General features: G+C 39.7%; 1 protein-coding gene across 1 annotated transcript; it reads right to left on the bottom strand.

Moving 5' to 3' along the window:
• Positions 1-74: 74 nt before the first annotated feature.
• Positions 75-6657, bottom strand: elovl4b (ELOVL fatty acid elongase 4b). Its single transcript, XM_072362130.1, has 7 exons — positions 6382-6657; positions 4577-4668; positions 4201-4388; positions 3341-3421; positions 2519-2690; positions 2277-2404; positions 75-1380 (listed from the first exon to the last, which is right to left on the bottom strand). Exons 2-7 carry the CDS (start codon positions 4641-4643, stop codon positions 1102-1104), a joined length of 915 nt encoding a protein of 304 aa, XP_072218231.1. The 5' UTR covers positions 4644-4668; positions 6382-6657; the 3' UTR covers positions 75-1101.
• Positions 6658-18877: the final 12220 nt, after the last annotated feature.

The following is an 18877-nucleotide window of genomic DNA, read 5'->3' as shown; positions in this document are numbered from 1 at the left end:
GCAGCAAAGCAGCTGATTTGTGATTCCTGCCAAAAATAACAGAAAGACACACAAGCCAAACTATGGAGTGCTGACGCTGTCTTTATTTCAGTTATATGTGCAGCCAGGAAGCTGTGTCATGTTTCTTTTTAATAAGACAATGAGATGACCATTTGTTTCTTTAAAAGAGCTCGTTCTTTTTGATGCGTTTCCCTTCAGTCCTATGTGGCAGTGAGACAATATCCAGCTGAACTTCAACCTCTTAAGTCTTGCACCTCAGCTACATCGCACAGCAAAAAGAAACAAGTCGTGAGGACCCACAAAAATATGTATTTTCACAAAGATAGTCACAAATTTGCATAAACCCCCCCCGCCCCAAAAAAACAAATTCTACAGTTTAACTCCAAGTGTTTTAAAATCAGGCTTTTAGTTTCACAAAGAACACAAAGAAAAACAGCAGGTTATTGTAAAAGCAGCAGAACAACACACAGTTCATGACAGGTTGGACTGGTAGTTTGCTGCAGGTGACTGCAAAGAAGTTAAATACAAATGGCAATTGTGAGAAATTTGTATTGTTTTAATAGGTAACCGTGTTAACCATGTCAACTAAGTTTTTGTAAACAAAAATAAACAAAACAAACAAAAAAAAATTAATCACCTCTTGGTGTGTTCTTTTATGGTAACAGTTAAATCAATTAAAATGATTTTAGAGCACTAGAAGATGAATTAGCATATTGAAGACTACTCAAGCGCTCAGATAAAACAATACTGGAATCCAGAGTACAAAAGTTGGAGGTGAATTTTTGGTTGTGGGTGCTGAGCAGGTTGCAGGTCCTTTAATATTTTGGTCCTATCAGGGTCCAAAAAACAGTTGGACAGAAGAGCGTGGAGCCTATGTGATCAGCATTTTGCTTTTTGTGATAAAAAAAACTTTTATAGAGACGACCGACACTCAAGCCCACAAATACACATTGCTACCTTTGAAAGTTGGTCCAAAGTCATATCCATCTACATTACTTGTAGGGATAGTCATTTGGTTTGAATTCCCATTTATCCTTCCCCTCCCCCTCTATTTATCTGTTCTCTTTCTGCTTTTCACCAAGTGAACCCCTTCTTCCTCTTTCACTCCCTCTTCGGTCTTCCCCTCTTTTGCCTCTTTCCGTTTTCCTCCACTTCCTCCACGTTACTGTGACCGTTAGTCACAGCAGAAGTGCCGTTCGCCACAGGCTTGCCTCCTTTCTGTGAAGACGGTTTGCGTCTATAGGCGTGGTAGTAGAAGTTGGCGAAGAGGATGATGAAGGTGACGGCGTAGCCAATCAGAGCCCACTGCATCCAACAGGGGAATGGACAGCCGGTATAGAGAGAGTAGCCAGCATGACCAATGGTTACATGGAACTGGATCTGTTGAAAATGGATAGAAATAATAAATGATTACGCAAAAAACACAGCAAAAATTAAATAAATAAATAAATAAATGAAACGACAGAGCATCTGGCAATTTAAGCAGTTTTCTTCACATGCTAAACACTAAGCGACAGATTCTAACACTTCCAGAGTAAGCAGGCAGACATCATTGTCTTTTTATATGAAATGCAGCTGCATTACAATGTTATTCCTAGAGAGCACATTATGCCAAGTTCAATGCTTCTCTTGAAGTACGTTCTCTCCTTTCTGTGTGACTTGCATTGTGCATCACCACTGATTCCCAATTCTGCCCACAAAAACACACCAGCAAAGCAGTTATAAATGCACCGATGGGGAAGTTCAGCATCATTTTTATTGTGCTTTATATTCAGATGATAAACTATCTATATATCAAGCACAAACAGTTTAAAGAGACAAACACATGTCTTCTTTGTAAGCTAAAACCAGACCTAATCAGGAGTGCCCAGCCTATAACGCTATTACACCTAATTAATTCACTCTGAGACTATGTTATGTAAAGAACTCCACTGTTTACTAAAGTAGATTTCTAGGCACACTTTGAGTCATTAAACCGGATTTATACCATCATTCTCTCCCCTTCCTGCCCCCGGTGAAAAGAGATTCATATACAGTAAAGGAGGGGAGGAGCTGGCTGCTCTAACCTCTAACTCACTGCCCGTGTTTGCAGCAATTCAGTGCATGCAGCACAAGTTGTGGATCTAAACAGTGGAGATAAAGCAGTCTCACTGTGTTCACTCCAAGAAAGTGTGAGGAGCAGAGGAGAACAGCACAGAGAGGAAAAAGCTCAAAACAGGGTGTCATTGCTGTGACAAGAACATCATTAGATTATGTAAGTTGCAAGTTATACCCACCATCTGAATAATGGTGAGGTATTTCTTCCACCAGAGATACTTCTGCATGTGAGGTCCCAAGGCTGCCAGGCCATAGTAACCATACATGAGGACGTGGATGGAAGAGTTGATGGTTGCACCAAAAAATGCTGCGGAGATGTCATTTTGGCTGCATTATTAATAGGTGGCTAACCAGCACAAAGACAAGCTTGGTAAGATTTTGGAAGCTGGATGCTGCAATAAATGAAGATCCTGTAACTCACACTGTCCGCCAGGAACCCACTTGATGCCGATCCACCAGAGGATGAACATGGTGCAGTGATGGTAGACGTGCAGGAAGCTGACCTGGTTGAACTTCTTCCTCAGTATGAAAAAGACTGTGTCCAAGAATTCCACTCCTTTGGAGATATAATACCACCAGAGAGCAGAGGCTATCTGAAGATACGAAAGTGGCAGAGTGAATTACCGCATCTCACGGAGGTGAATCGCAGACACCGTCACCACTGTGTGAAACTGCATCTGACGGGTCTGATCAGAGACTGCAGAAGGTGCCGTTACATGTCAGTGAAGGCAGCTGAAAGTTCTGCTGAGATCATGTTCAGTCATTAAAAAAACTTCATGTACCATACAAAATAAATCATTTAGCTTTGTTCAGTCCTTGCCTGACACTGTTATGTTCCAAACATAATAGATGTCCACTCAAGAAAAAAACACCACGGTGACCACACATGTAAAAAAAAAGAAATTCTCCAATTTAGCTTACAGCTAGCTAGCTTCTTCACTGTCTCGTAGACGCACACAAAGTCCATGACGTCGCCCTCTAAGCCACAGTCCTGTGGCATCTTTTATCCCTAAGTAAGGCCACTGTGACAGAACAAAGGTCTAAAGGTGGAGGTGGGGGTGCAGCTTAAGGCTTGCAAGACCAAAACCATGCCCTGTTTGTCCAAAAATCCTCTCTGCTTATAGACTGCTCTTCCCCACGACTGGATATATGACAAGTGACAAGATTAAACATGAATTAGTTGCGTTAATGAAATTATGTGCAATAGCGGACCGGATGTGCTTGGTAATATATGTGAGCTTACCCTGACTTCATTGACATCTTTCGAGTACTTGACAGGCTGACAGAGGTAGCTGTACCCGGCTGCTCTCGATGCGATCAGGAGCTGATGAGAGGTGGCAAACGGCAAAGTCAGATCAAGGCTGAGAGGAGAATGGTTTGCAATTCTTAACTGATTTGAAACAGCTACAGCTGAAGCAGTGAAAACTATTTATTCCTGACGACTTAACCAGAGTAAGCTTGGTGAAAACATACCGGGATATTTGCAACAAGAGAGCCCCGTGTAAGACCTGCGTTCGCCTTTTGTAAAAGACCCCGAAAACTGTTTAACTGCTTCGATGTAATGTCAATAATAAGCAGAAGCTTCTCTATAAACATGTTAAACGCTTAATGACATAAACAAAAGAGACTGCTTCAAAAAAACAGAAACTCCCTCCAAGTGGGCGTGGCTATAAGAGCTTCTGACTTGTTCTGGGCCAGATGTTGTTATAGATTTTCAAAAAGGCAGCTGGATCTAAAACACACTAAAAAGGGAAGGCAATCTAATTCACGATTGGACCTTTATTATCATTTTAGTGCTCCTACAATCCATAAAGCCAGAAGTTAAACTCTATAAGACCTTCTGAGTATGTTTAATAATCAGTATTTACAGTTTTTTAAAATTTTTTTTAATTCTTTGATGACCTATAGCAAAATAATTAGTCTGAAGCCCAGTTAATTATCACACACAGGGCTTTAATGTAGCCTGAAGGAATGTTATTTCAAAAGCCGCCATGGCATTTTCTGGGAAAATGTTATAAAATCTAAGTAAGCTGCAACTTCTTTATCTTGCACTGAAGTGCATCTGGACCTGCAAGTCCCTCCCTGGTCCACAGCAACACTGACCTCTTTGGCGATGTAGAAGTTGAGGACCACCATGCTGAAGTTGTAGACTATGAGGGTCTTCCTGAGAGTGTAGGGCTGACGGTCCTGCATGTATTTGGGCCCCGCCCACAGGAAGATCAAATACAGGCAGCTGATGGCCAGGGTGGGGAAGGGAGACGACATCATCGGCCAGTTCTCCACCCTCTTGTCTGGGGGAAAAAGCGTTTATACTTGGGTCTCGTAACCAATCTACATCTCCAACATATTGTCTTAAATCTCTGTGTAACTACTGTTTGTACAGCACTAAAAACCACAGATATGGAACAAGTGTGATTGTGCACTCATGAAGTGGTACGCTGCTCCCGTGTGGGGCTTGGAAACAGCTGCACCTGCTTACCTGCTATAGTAAGGCTCCATTTGTAAAACTCTACAGAGTCATTCACAAGATGTGCTACAACCTCCATGGCTCAACCTTTGGTCTTGATTATACTGCGGTGAGGAGAGGCGGAGAAGGAAGAATAACAAAGTCAGTGAGAGACACCAAATTAGATTACTGCACATGCAAGCATCCTACGAGCTTAAGCGCACGCAAGTATTTCTTGCAGCTGTTGCATACAGCGCATAATGTTTTAACAGTACATGGTCGTGTTGCAGAAATATAAGATTCCAACAGAACAATAACCATCCTGGAAAATATCATAGTTTCACTGCTTTTTGGTGATATGTGATAATCATCAGAACTGTCATTTACAGAGGCACTTAAAGTTACAAAAACAGAAGAAGTTGGGTTTTTTTTTGCAACCATTTTAACGGGAGTGTGTGCGAGAAACACATGAGGTGAGAAATCTCATCTCTTCTTTGCCATTAAGTTCATGTGGATGATGACCAGCAGTTTTCTCTGAAACCTGTGTATCTCTGCAAGCTGTTGCTCGAAGTAAGCAACAGGTCAACGGCGTCTGTACTGACATCCGATACGATGAATTAGCCCCAAAGAGAGAGCTTTTAAAACTGAGCCCTGCGTTTGCTGAGTCACTTTTATAAGCAGTTCATAATAAAGGACTGTGAAGTTTTGCAAATCCACTCATCATCCTAAAGTGCACCTCACTCCAACCCTGTTTTCAGCTGTCCTCAGATAGATAGATAGATAGATAGATAGAGTTCCAGTGTACACTGAGGTGGAGCTGTGCGCCTCACTGACACTAATTAGGCAGTGTTACATAACAAACAGCTCTTATCCACTACGGAGCTAAGAGCTTTTGTCTTTATATTAATCTATTATTAATCCGATGCGTCAGATCAGCTGTCCTTTAAATGATTAATTGCTCAGTATCTACTGTATCTACTGTCTACTTCCAATGTCAGCTGCGTGAAAGTGCTGAACACCAACGGCACAACATGGTTGTGAGGATTAAATAATCTGCAGAATGGACAATCTTTGCAGGATTTCATATGGTAGCGCACCAAGTGTGGCTGCAGGGGGAGGCCAGATGAGAGAGGGTTAACCGGGTTTGTGCGAGAACAAAAAGACTGGGGCGCATGTGTCAGCAGGTTTTCGCTTGGACCGCTCAAGAGGCTTAAATTCAATTGATCAACGAGCTTAGATGTAGGCCTAAGTACAAATGCCCAACGATCCACACGCCCGTTTGATGGATATCTGCCTACATGTGCCGGTGCATGCCAAAAGCAAAAAACTAAAAACAACAACAACAACAAAAAAAGAAATCTGTGTTAGTACTGCACACTTACTGCAATTCTGCAACGACAAAAAGGGATGAGGATACTTCACAGGATGCTTGATGTATCAACAGAGTCAGGCTCAGCCAATTAAACCAGGTCCCTAACACCGGTTTCATTTTCGGGGTTTTAGCTATGGAAGCTGAGATGTGTCCGTTTACGCCCTAGTTTTACAGGTGGGTGGTTGAAAGATGTTGCGAACGACAAAAAAAAGACTACATAAATTCAGGTGACGAAGAACAAAAATGTGATTCAAAATGACGCCGTCGACCCACGTAGAGACATATGGATTCTCGTGGATAAACGGCTGGTCTGTTTTACAGCACGGAGGACAGTTACCCAATTAAGGCCCCCTGAAAAAAATCCTCTTACCGTGAATTCACAAATGTCAAAAACCCAAACCGGAGTAGGGACTCAATATGAGCAAACACACATGACAAAAACAGTTGGAAACAAACGGCTACTTACCTCGTCGATATTTAAAAGCGTATGACATCCGGTGTAATGTGATGCCCAACTCCGTCCCGATACTGCTTCGCTCTTCTTCTTCTTCTTCTCTCTCTCTTCTTCGTTATCCTCCTGCTTCAAAGCTTATCAGTTTCCTCTCCGCTCCGCTTACAGTTCGACATTGAACAGCAAATTTGGCAAGAAACTAGACAAGGCAGGTGAAAATCTATGGCTAAGATTGGCCAGCTATGCATGAGGTCCGCGCCGGCCGCTCAGCCGCATCATCTTCCCACAATCTCCTGGACACCGAGAAGCCATACCGCTTTGCGCATGCGGGGATCGACTTTCGTGTGTGGCGGGTGGATGCGCGCGAGCGACAAGTGTTGGCTGCCCTGCTCATTCTTGGTATAAAGCCTGGCTGCCTGTGCGTTTATCAGTTATTGATTATCCAAGCGACAAATTTGACTTATAACATGTATTTTTGTCTTACTTTATCTTGCATATTTTCAAATATTTTTTTCAAATAATATTTAAATAATGCCTATTGCGTTCCTTTTTTTTTAAGATTCGTTTTGGTCGTTTCACATCTCTCGTCTCTGATTTTTAATTTTGCATCTAATTTATGTTGTTTTGAGTCTCAGTTTGTCAAATCCTTTGCTTCATTCAGGTTATGTCATTCTACATCTCTTCCTGGTCATGTTATGTCAAATTTGGTCATAAAATGGTCATGGTCCTATCTCTACTCTGTCACCTCTGACATAGTCAGACTAGTGGGTTCCTTCTATGTAGTTTATTGTTAGCTTTATATAGCTTGTTGAATCTTAATTTGTAAGTCGCTTTGGATAAAAGCGTCTGCTAAATACATAAACATAAACATAAACATAAAATGATTTGTGTCTCATCCCTTTGTGATACATTTTTAGCCCTGTTTCGACTTTCTTTTCATCTGTGCTCATTCAGTGTCACAGTTTATGTCCCCTTGGGGTTGTTTTCTGTTTTAGGTGTATTCTACATGATCTCTTTAAGGTCATAAACCCCCTCATTTTTTACTGCCCCTGAGCCTGTGATTGGTCAGTTCATTCAGACTCTCATAAGCCTGTGGTTGTTTGGGCTGCGCGGTCAATTTGCCAATGTTTTTATTGACTTGGTAGTCATGTTTGTATACTTGTATGCGCTAATGGGGTTGCAAATCTCTGCCACCGGTGTTTTATGGGCTTGGAAGCTGAAAAGCTCAGGAAACACGAGTTTAGATGTTAAAAACACAATTCGTGCTTCAATTCTACCACTAGATGGTGATCTCGAGCTAAAAATGGATCCTCCTGCCACTCAGTGCCTCAACACACTCGTTTACTCTGTTACTGCATGAAGACAGGGCTCTCTGAAGCAGATTTGATTAATGCTGTGACAGTAAGACAGCAGTGAAGTGTCCTTTTGGCTTCAGTCTGCCAAAACATTCTCCCAAAGAATAATGTCGCTCACTTAATGGATATTTCTTTCCACATGTAAGTTTTAGATTGAATAAGGTTATTTGCCATAAAATAACCCCACAACACAAAAAACTGTCTTGCAAGGGAGCATAAAGATCCAAAGTCTTTTGGCACAGACGTTTCAGAACTGCCCTGGTTATTAAAAGCTTGCTTTATTACGCCGTTCCACACTGTCATTTATGGATTTTACCCTGTTACTTTGCTTTTCCATCAAAAAAGGTGACAGATCCAGCTGGACTGTGCTTACTCGGACGGAAAACTAAACAGCTGTTGGGATTCAAAACAATGAAGAAGAACAGAAAATTGGGCCTCTGCACTTGCATGTGTTTGTATTTGTGTGTGTTCAGTTGTGCAGCGGAAGTACCAAGTCATATGATAACAACTAAAATGTGTTTTAAAGTCTATCTTGTAGTGGGGTAAGTGAATTAGAATATTTTGCAAATATACACAGTCGCGGGTTTAATTATGAAGTCACATCTCTAAGCACTCAGTATATACAATAATCTACCACTCTAATTTGTTGTATCGCTAATGCCCTAATCTAAAAGAGTGACATTTATTCTCCACTGAACTTGGCATTAAATACATGGAATATCAGTGAGGACTTCTGCACTGTTTGCACACTGCATAAAAAAAACCCAACTTGTTACTTCAGGCACAATTGATTCCACATTTGCCTTGCTGGTTTTGTTTTATGTCTACAGTTGCTCTGTGATTATGGTATCCAGAGTTATTTGCTCAGGCAACACAAAACCCTCTCATTCCTAAAATCTGCACTTCTTAAAGCATCATCATCGTCATCATCATCATCAGATTAGCGAGAATGTGCAAACAGTTTTGTCAGTGATGCCACATGTATTCACAAAGCTTTATAATCAAAATAGAAGGAACTTGATGGATTGTTGAGGCCTGGAAATTCTACTTTCCCTTTGCATGAGTCTTCGGCCAGAGCACATGGTTAGGCCACGCATCTGGAAACATGTCAGTATCAGTCATCATCAAGGGAATGACAGCTTTGGTGCTTGTTGCCTCCAGACTACAAAACTGTAAATGCTGCAATACATATAATCTTATTTGACTGGTGGTTTTGGTAGCCAGATGTTAATCCGCAGCTCACCTAAACCAACGCCTTTAATACTTCCCCACCCTTTTGGTGGTGCAGGTCGACACGCTTTGGACTGGTCTGACAGTGACCAAACAGATCCTCTATCACGAGAATAGAAAGCTTGCTTTAAGAATGATTCAGGAAAGATTCAAACACCCACCATTTTGTCTGTCTCGACATGATTTCTCTCTGTGGGTTTGACTGTCCCAGCAATCACAAGTACACACACGCTCAGGTACCAGTCTGGTTATTCATAATGTGGCAGATGAATGTGAAAAAGGAATGTTAGCCATCCTGTAATCAGAACTGTCATGACTGCTGGTCTTTGGTCCCACCAGCCACATCAGGGCAGCCTGGGAGGTTGGGCTAGCTAGCTGAAGACTGTGGGCTGCATAAAACACTTAATATTAGAACAGCTCTGAACATTTTGACCAACGTTTGGCTCTCAAACAGAGGGCAGTGTCTGTGCATAGCAGGGAAGCTCACTTGACTTTCCCATCTGGAAACTGATTCCCGTTAAGATGTGGTTGTTCAGCTTTGTGGTGTTTCAGAATTTAGGTTAAATCTTGGCTCTACTTCGTAAAATGTCAGTGTAAAATCAGAAAGTGCAAATTATGTTTCCAAGCTACTGGAAAGTAAAACTATGAAACCATCAGCATAAACGTAGCCCCGCAGAAATATGTTAAACTCATAACACGTCCGATAAGATCAAACGCTGAAACAAACTGCGACAGAAAAATGATAGAGAATGATAAAAACATGGCAAAGCGACCGAAATGCTGGAAACTTGATATGTAATGTCGCTTTCGTCACTCACTGATGTTAGAGTCAAACATGGGAAGAAATTGAAATAAAGTCCTTGAAATGAAAACTTCACATTTTTGGTGGTAAATATATGAAAAGAGGGAAAAATTAAAAGATTAGAAATGGCACCAGTGGAAATAATGGACGTTTAGTGTACAAGATTTTAGCGTAAAAAGACAGGTGGATGTAGAAACTGAAAGTATTTACCAGTACTTCATCAGTACTCACATTGTGATGAATTGTACCACATCTGTGGAAAACACAAAGTGCAACATAAATGACAAAGTCAGCTGTGGACACTTCAATAATGATGCATGATTTGCACACAGATGTTTATCTAAACTGTTATTGTTATTCATAAAGAAAATGAATGGCAGCATACATTCCCAATATGATCACTGTAGCTATTTAGGTCTCTTTGTGTAAGTTTATTGCAGTCATTATTGCAGCCGAAGAAGCCTCTGGTTGAAGATGCTCTGCTGTTTGATCACAGTGTTGTGGGCGTGACATGTCATTCATTATGTTGAGCAGCTTCCACAACACTATTCTTTGCACAGTACATGCTGAAGGTTCAAGAGGAGCTTGAATGCTAGAATGGGAACACACATTATGTTGGATATCACGAGATGACTGAACTTCCTATTTCAAATTCCAATTCCTTTTCTTATTCATTCTAGCCATGTTTTCTCCTTTATTTCAACTTCAGCCAGCTATTTGGTCTACTTCCACAGCTTAAAAAGTTATTGTCCGCTAATATCCAAAAAAGTTATCACTCTTTATGGTTTTTATATTTCATGCAACATCTGGCAGTATCATTTTCAAAAAGAGAAAGCATTTCTTTTCTTCTCTCTTTTTTTTTTTTTTTTTTGGCGATCAAGTCACCCATCATATATTATTCTGTGATATGTGCTGGAACGCTGTGTACAAACCACCAAACACTTTATAAGGAAAATTTCCTTCTGCGGAGCACATTCACAGCCAGCGAACCTGGGATAAACCATTTTTCATTTTCCACATACCTCAGGAGCAGTGCATAGCCTTAAGAAAAAGGTCTTTAGGGAGATACCACTTATCCAAAATACTCCCCTTGGAGGGGGATTATTTGTCATACAAGGCTTCTGTAGCGAGGAGAGGTGGGATTCGAAATCCTGCAACACGAAGTATGTATTTACATGTATTTGCGCATTTATCAGGTCCTAAAAGTAGGTGAGTAGGACAGACAATGAGATAATATGATAACCATTCATCCAACCATCTATTTTCTACACGCGCTTAATCTAGTTCAGGGTTGCCGGGTGGAGGTGGAGCCTATCCCAGCAAAATGAAGAAGCAGTGTTTGAAAAACTAAGTCCATCCTTACTACTTTCATGGTTAGTTATGTGGATAAGTAGCAGCCAGGTGCTGCTGATAAAATGCACTTGATTAACTGATCATCAGCAAGTGTGAGCACCTGTAAAAAAGAGGAAGTTGTTGGCCTGGACTATTCAGGTGTGTTTTAACAAAGTGTCGAAGAGGAAAGACATCAGCAATGGAGAAACAATTCTTGCTGCCGATCACTCTGGGAATCTGGGAAGGACTACAAGGTCATCTCCAAAAAAATCGGAGTCCATCGAACTAAAGTGAGAAGAAGTATTCACAAGTGGCTCAAATAAAGTGAGCTACATCTTGGATCCTTCAGGCCTCAGTTAGCATGTTAAAGGTAATGTTAAAGTTAAGTGATTTGGACATGTTTTGCAGACACAGGACCCGGATACCTTCCAGTCACTGAATCGACCACAAACTCCTCTTCATACCAAAGTTTTCTACATTAAAATGCAAGACCAATCTGACAGATCAGTTCCAGTCAAAGTCCAGACCTTGAAATGATTGAAATACTGTGGTGGGACCTGAAGAGAGCAGTGAATAAACAAATGCAGCAAACTTCAATGAACCAAAGCAACACTGTAAAGACTGGAACAAAATTCCCCCACAGCGATGTGAGAACATTTGTGTTTACATGGACAAAGTTTTTTCAGTCTGATTAAAACCACTGTGACGAGAGATTCAAACTTAAGTGTTTACATGTTCACTAAAAGAAGAGATCTGGAAAGTTGACTGTTTACAAACTGAAAAACATTTAATCGGAATGAAACTCTTGACATGTAAGAAGAAGAATTCTTTTTTCCCAACTTTATTTTCAACGAGAAAGCATGTAAGCCTTCTTCATCCGCTTCCTTAAACCAAGTGGAGAGTGAAAATTCAGTTCTCCGTGCCCTGTCCAGGAGCCTGCAGATAGAACTCTGAGTTCTCCTCACTAAATTTCCTGTTAAAACTGTAAAAGCATTTAGTCAACAATCCTTGACTCTTCTAAGGTTTCCAACAACAACAAAACAAGTGGTCGTCAAAGACCAGTTAAGTGTTCCACCCGTCTCAATCTGATTGAAAATGAATTCTGACTGAACCAGATCTGATCAGTCTGATTTGAATAAAGTGTTTTCAGGAGGCATTTAATTCTGATTTGACTGTTAATCTAAATAAAAACGGTTAACAGAGCGACTGATAACACCGTATGTCAGACAATCAAACTACTGATACTGAAGGTGGTTCTACAAGCTGCTGAATGGTAGAGTGTACTTCACTTTTCAGACACCGTTTCTGCAATTTAGCTTAGTTTTTCCAAAATAAATGATGACAAAATGTATTATGTTGGGTACTGTTGTCCATCTGAGGTTGCATTTACCAAATGATAGTAACTGCTCGGGACCAGTTGTGTGTAACACTTTACTTATACTAGTAGTGTAGAAGCAGGATTTAAATTTTGCATTCTACATCTTTAATTTCAGGTTGAACACAGAGGATTCTATCATTTTGCAGTAGTTCTCCTGCTCTCACTACAATTTGTCCAGTTGAATCTAATTGCCTAATTCCCTGAGTTGCTTCCTTACACGGTATAATCTGGATCGTGTCTGTTCCACTGGAGCCTTTTCATATGGTTTTAATTTGATGGGCAGAGATTTCATTCAGAAGCTGATCCTTCTCTGTTTATGGTGGCTCACTAGATGTGGCATTAGGTCACATCTTGTGTCATTTTGTGGCTAACTTAGCCTTTTTTTTACTGCTTCCCATAAAAACAGGAATTGAGTGCTGCACACACTGACGTTCTTGATATCATGTTCACACACACACACACACACACACACAAATTCTTGTCCTTGATTAGCCTCCGTGTAAAGGGAACCCTTCCCCCATTGCAGTGCATGGCCTCATGTGCCCCGAGCCCACAGACAGAAAGTACCTCAGCACTGATGATGGAGCACCATTTTTTCCTCTGATACTTCTCCTTTCTTTGGTCTCTCGTGAAAAGTGTTACTGTACATTTCCCTTCTCTGATTTCTGCCAGCTGTTTTCATTCATCATCATCTTTCATAGTCAGCTCCCTTTTGTTTTTCTTCTATTTTACTTGCACACCACATGACCGTCCAGACTCTTCGGTCTATTAGTGCTTATGTACACAAAGACAAGCATGCTCTGTTTTGACATTTATTAATACAGAGTAAGTTGGCTGAGGAAAGTGTGATCATAATTTTGAGAATAGATAAACAGGACATATGTTATAAAACTAAAATAAGTAAAACATTTTTCAAGGGATTATCTAGAATTTAAAAGGGGAAAGATGTGTTTTCATTTCTACGTGTCTTTTTGAATAATTCTGTGAAAAAATAATTTTACGGCACAACGCCCCCCCCCCTTTTTTCTTTTGTAGTTAGTTTAGTATAATCTACATTTATAGAAAAGAAAATATATGATAGAAGATGAACAGTCTCTTTAGAATAATAATAATAATGATAAAAAAGAAATACCTGTAATTACTGCATGCTTCATTCAGGGAAGGCCAACCAACCATATAATCTAAAATGGTGAGTATTGTAATTATCCACAGCAGTGAATCTAAGAGCAGACTGGTTTGCTCTAAATGTAGAGGTAGAGCTGCCTTAACAATCCTCTTCACAGATTTTAAAGATATGTTCCTGCTGTTACACTGTCTTTGAATTCTGAAACAGTAAATGTTAAATAATGAAAGTGGCTATAAGTTGTGGAAATATGTTTCAGCTCTTACAGGCAGGAAAGGCAGGGAAAAACACAGATCATAGAGAGATTGAATAAAATTAGAAAATGTGTACAACAAATTCAAGTGTAGAACTTAAAGGAGACATATTCTGTCCTTTTTTCACAAGCTGATTCTATTGCCTTTGGTCTTAATGACATACCCCTGACATGCTTTGGTCAATTAACCAGAAAGAGACACTAAAACAGCTCCATTTTCCACCATAAAACTAAGTTGGCATCAGGAACTGTTGCTTATATGGGCTACTTTTTCTTAAAAACTGGTTTTCTTTAGCAATGGCTGAGCCACAGCTGGTGCATTCAAGGATAAATGGGAAATTAAAACATTCAACCTCTGACAGGAAAAGAGGGCATATCACAAGTCAGATCACCTAGTTGGGATATAAAACATTTGACAACAACCTGTTAAGACATTAGCTTGTTTATCTTTTAAGTTAAGTGAACGATATAGCTGCTAGTGAGAATTTCAGAGGTACAGTGAATGCAGCATGATTTGAACTTGAAGCTAGGAGAAGATAATGATGAGAAGGCTGGACATTTCTACTCCAAGTTGGCAATGCGACAAAGAAATCCATGGCCTCACTGAATGTGATATTTTCAAAATATCAAAGTGCCGGGGTTGTGGTTATTTTTTTAATCTAATTTTTGAGTTGGCAGTGGCTCCAGACACCCAAATACATGCTCAGAAGCAAATATAGGTGATATTTTCTCATAACAACTCCCCTTTCCATGATTATTGCTGTCCTCACAGGAAAGAAACTGACTTGTGTGTTGTCTTTGTAAAAATACAGCACATTTGGCAGATAAATAAACTGAACAGAAACTAAGGGACCAAAGTGAGTTTTAAGATCATCACTGCAGATAACACTGTGAAAACAGTGACCTTTTGGTCACTGCTAAGAGAGAAATTGTACACTTACACTAACACAGAAGGTCTCAGGGTGGAGGGTCTCTGGGGCTGGATTATATTGGGCTGCTAAGCCTGTTCTCTTGTCATCCTTTACTCAAATTTGAGTGTTGGCTCTTAGCTGCAGCCACAGCTAATAATGAGCGACATACATAGCCTAATCTATGCAGTGCACTTAATGATTTCAGGGCCTTGAACATCTTTAACCAAATAAAGATGCTCGAAATTGCAGTTGATATAATGAAGAGTTTCATGTGAAGAGAAAGTTAATGGCTTGTTTCATCTGTCTGCCTCAGTATGAGCCTCTAAAACATTTTCCGTTACTCTTTCATGGATTTTCACAGCCCAATCAACCACAAACACAACAGCGAAGGGGAACCAATAAACTCTATGACCACACCTAATTTGTCAAAGACCATTTTCGTTGTACTACTAAAATTACAGTAAGATCTTTACTTGCTGTGTGAACCACTCTTAAATGTTCTTCTAAGGCATTTAAGGTTTCTATCACACAGCCAGACCTCATGAATGTGAACAGTTTCGTTGTCTGTGAGAGCACGATAATATTTTGAGTGAAAATACTCTTCTCCATAGAGTAGAGCTAGCTGGAAGCAGTCACACTGTGTTCACTGACTTGGCAATAGGACAAGAAACTTGATTCCCAAGATTTTTCTTTTCCACAGCTTTTCTATATTTTGACTGCGCTGGGCAAAATGTGTCAGTCTATATGGTGTCTGATGTGATGTAAGATCATTCAAAACAAGCACTGCCACACAAGGCAAGAGTTGTTGGATCAGTCACAGAGTACTTGTGAGGCGCTTCCAGCACCGCATGGTCACTGATTGTATTTACAGCTGGTTTGAGACCAACTCTGCCATTTAGCTCATAGTTGAGACATGGTTAATGGCAAGTCAGTCGCATAGTAAAACGTGTTGTGGCCACATAAGTCCGCAGCACGAAAAGTATAAGTTTTGCAATAAACTGGCATGACTACATTGTTTCCCATTGGCTTGCATTGTTAATTAAGATTACCAAGTTTTTGTCTCATCAAGTTTTTGTCTCATCATGTACTAATGTGTTTTTTGTCTTATCTTATTTTTCTGTTGCTGTGTGTTTCAGTTATTATTTTAAATATTTTTTTAGATTTTTGCTTCACACTGTGTTTATATTTGTAGTAGTTTTCACTCACTATTTGCTTCACATTCCACTGGCTATTTCCTCAAGTTAAGTTATAGTTTGTCTAGGAGAGCTTCTTGGATTCATCCTGACATTTATTTGAGGTGCTTTTTGGATGGGGAAGCATAAACTTGAATGTCAAAAAATCTCCAGGGTACTCTCTTTTGATTTTTATTATTATAATTGTATTAATTTATTATTTTTTTCTTTTAATTATCTTTTTTTTTTAAATGCCTTTGTTTTCATAGCAAAAAGTCATAGTGACTTCGAAAATACTACACGTTTGGGCTTGCTAGCCTTCTTCAAGGACTCAAACAGATTGATTGGAGTCCAAGGTCCTTTTCTATTGGAACCCCACCAATAAGAGTACTCCACCTGTCATGGAATGTTCCATCAGTTGTACTCCGGTCATAGGAAACCTAAATAATGTATTTATGCTTATGCATTTAGCAGACACTTTTATCCAAAGCGACTTATAGGTAGGTATATAGGGTAAGGGGGTCTTGCCTAAGGACCCCTGCTGGAAGTAGTACCTTTCATGGAGGGGATTTGAACTCAGGTCTCCCACATGAAAGGTGCCAATCATACCATTACACTAGCCAGACCCCCACACTACACTATCCACACAGTGACACACAACATTAGTCCAAAAAAGAAAGAACATCTTATTTCAAGAAATTTGAAACGTCAACTGCACAAATGTAGTACAAACCAAAACATTTATACATAGAATTTCTCAGAGGGAGTTTACTGCCAATAATTCCATAAATTGCCAAAATTCTCTTGTCATCTATAGGTTAGAACGTCCAATGTGTCCAATTTTATTTTTTTACATTGGAATGACTAAAAGATGTCTACAGGGTAGATTAGCAGAACATAAATGTGTTAACTATTCTCTGGCCAGTTTCCAGTGGGAGCAGTACTAATGATGGAAAATTCCATGACAGGTGGAAAAATCTTATTGGTGGCTTTCCACTAGAAAAGGACCTTGGACTCCAATCAGTCTGTTTGACTCCCTGCAGAGGTTTGGCTTGCTGAAATGTGTTGGTGTTTTAGAAGTCACTGTGAGGCTCTATCTTTAAAATAGAGAGTGCCTTGGAGGTTTTTTTTTGAACATTCAAATTAAAGACGTTTGTTTTCAATTCAATTATCTTGTCAGAGCACCGAGTTCCTTCCCGAAAAACATGTTCAAACAGTCAAAAAGACGCTGCAATCTACTTAAAAATTTTTGCATTGACGACCATCCATTTTGGAAAATGTCCTCCAAAAAAACTACCCAATGTTTCGTTTAATCATGCAGGCAACGATAACCTACACAAAGAGCAATTGAAGATCATGTGAGGCTTGGCAACTGAATCAATTAATGCAATGGTGGTACAGTAGCTACAAAGAATGTTTTTTTAGTCCTAACCACTATGTTTTTTTCAAAAACCCCAACCGAGTAGTTTTGATCTCTAACCTGAAGCAGATGTTAGTGCTTAAACTCATCCAGGAAGTCAAAAAGTTCTGTCAAAAGTGTTGATGTGTATATGTTTAACCAAGGCAACCAGCAAAATGGTGTCCATTAATTTGAAGGAGGAGTTGTGGAAGTATTGCATTTTAGGATGTTGTTGACTGAATGTAAGCCAGTAGTAAAAATACAGTTTTCTTCTCTGGGTGTGAAACTCTCTGTGCTCGCTGTAACTGTATCATCCTTCCCCGACTTTCATCTTTAAGAGGACTCTGTGGCTTGTTAAAGAAGATACTTGAGAACGATGTTTGCTTTAATCTGGCAAAGCTCATGTGAGTCATGTCTCCTGCTGTCTCTAGGGGTGGTAGTTTAGAGGACATCCTTATGGGTTGCATTTATAGTTATGAACAAATGACCTATTTGATTGATTGGAGGACTTATTGCCATAATGGGAGACTGAGTTGTTTATGGACAGAAATGCACAACAGTTTTGGCTATGGGCAGTTCCTCTTCTTCCAACACACCTCTCAGTACTACTTGGAGAAGAAATCAGAAAAAGGTTAATGAAGCAAACACTTTGACAAATACAGGCTACTGTTGTTGCGTGATAGTCGTCAAGCATGTTACTTTGACATTAAGATGCTGAGTTATGGAGTATTCAGATCAAGTGAATTTGGCTGGTTGTCCTCGCATTATTTCAGCCTCTGTTGTGTTTTCAGCTCGCACTCAATAGATACCATTCAACAGTGGATGGCCTCGTACCTGTAACATAATGAAGTTTTAGAATTTTTCTTAGGCAAGATTATATATCTCTAAACTTATGTGGCCAATTTATTGGGATTTAGCCAACTTGAAAATTTGCTCAAGTATTTTCATCTGATGATGCAGCTGACAGCCAGACCAGGTATCACTGTGACCAAGTGTTCCAATGTTTGTGTTATATCCCTACTATAAATATGCATTACGACGGTACTGGATATTATTTGGTAGTAAAAGTAATATTTATGCCAAAGTTACCAAATAGGAAAAAAATAAACATTTACACATTTAACATTGTTACATATGTCCTATTGTAGCCAAACTAATAAGCTCGATAGCTGACTTAAGCAGCTAATGCTACTGCTAAGTTGGAAGCTGTATTGACTTTTCCAACTGTGAGCTCTGTTAACTTTGTCCACAGTTGTTAATCAGATCCCTCATCAAAAAATCTACTGATTTTGGCTCCTAATGAAGTCAGAACAATCTCAACGATGATAGGCTGTCTCAACAAAACGCCATTTGAATGATTAGCTGAAGCTAAAAGATTTTTTGCTTGCATGTGATTGGGTCCACTTGCTTCACATGGTGGGAAATTGCTCTTTCTCACATTATATGCAATCGCACTCGCACACAATTAATTTAATATTTAGTCTGAAAGCACTATTATGGCATTAGAAACTCAATAGTTTTACATAAAAAACATATCCAAGCTGTTATAATGTGGA

This window comes from Leuresthes tenuis, unplaced genomic scaffold (genome assembly GCF_036924035.1).
Source record: "Leuresthes tenuis unplaced genomic scaffold, fLeuTen1.0.hap1 SCAF_13, whole genome shotgun sequence".
In the NCBI taxonomy this organism is placed as follows: domain Eukaryota; kingdom Metazoa; phylum Chordata; class Actinopteri; order Atheriniformes; family Atherinopsidae; genus Leuresthes; species Leuresthes tenuis.
This window is presented reverse-complemented; position numbering and strand designations above follow the sequence as displayed.

Excerpts from the sequence above, each read along its gene's own strand:
- elovl4b (XM_072362130.1), bottom strand. The coding sequence starts at position 4,643 with ATGGAGGTTGTAGCACATCTTGTGAATGACTCTGTAGAGTTTTACAAA. Across the intron at positions 2,405-2,518 it reads GTGGGTTCCTGGCGGACAGT|CATTTTTTGGTGCAACCATC; the intron begins GTGAGTTACAGG and ends ACATCTCCGCAG. Across the intron at positions 1,381-2,276 it reads ACCTCACCATTATTCAGATG|ATCCAGTTCCATGTAACCAT; the intron begins GTGGGTATAACT and ends CATTTTCAACAG.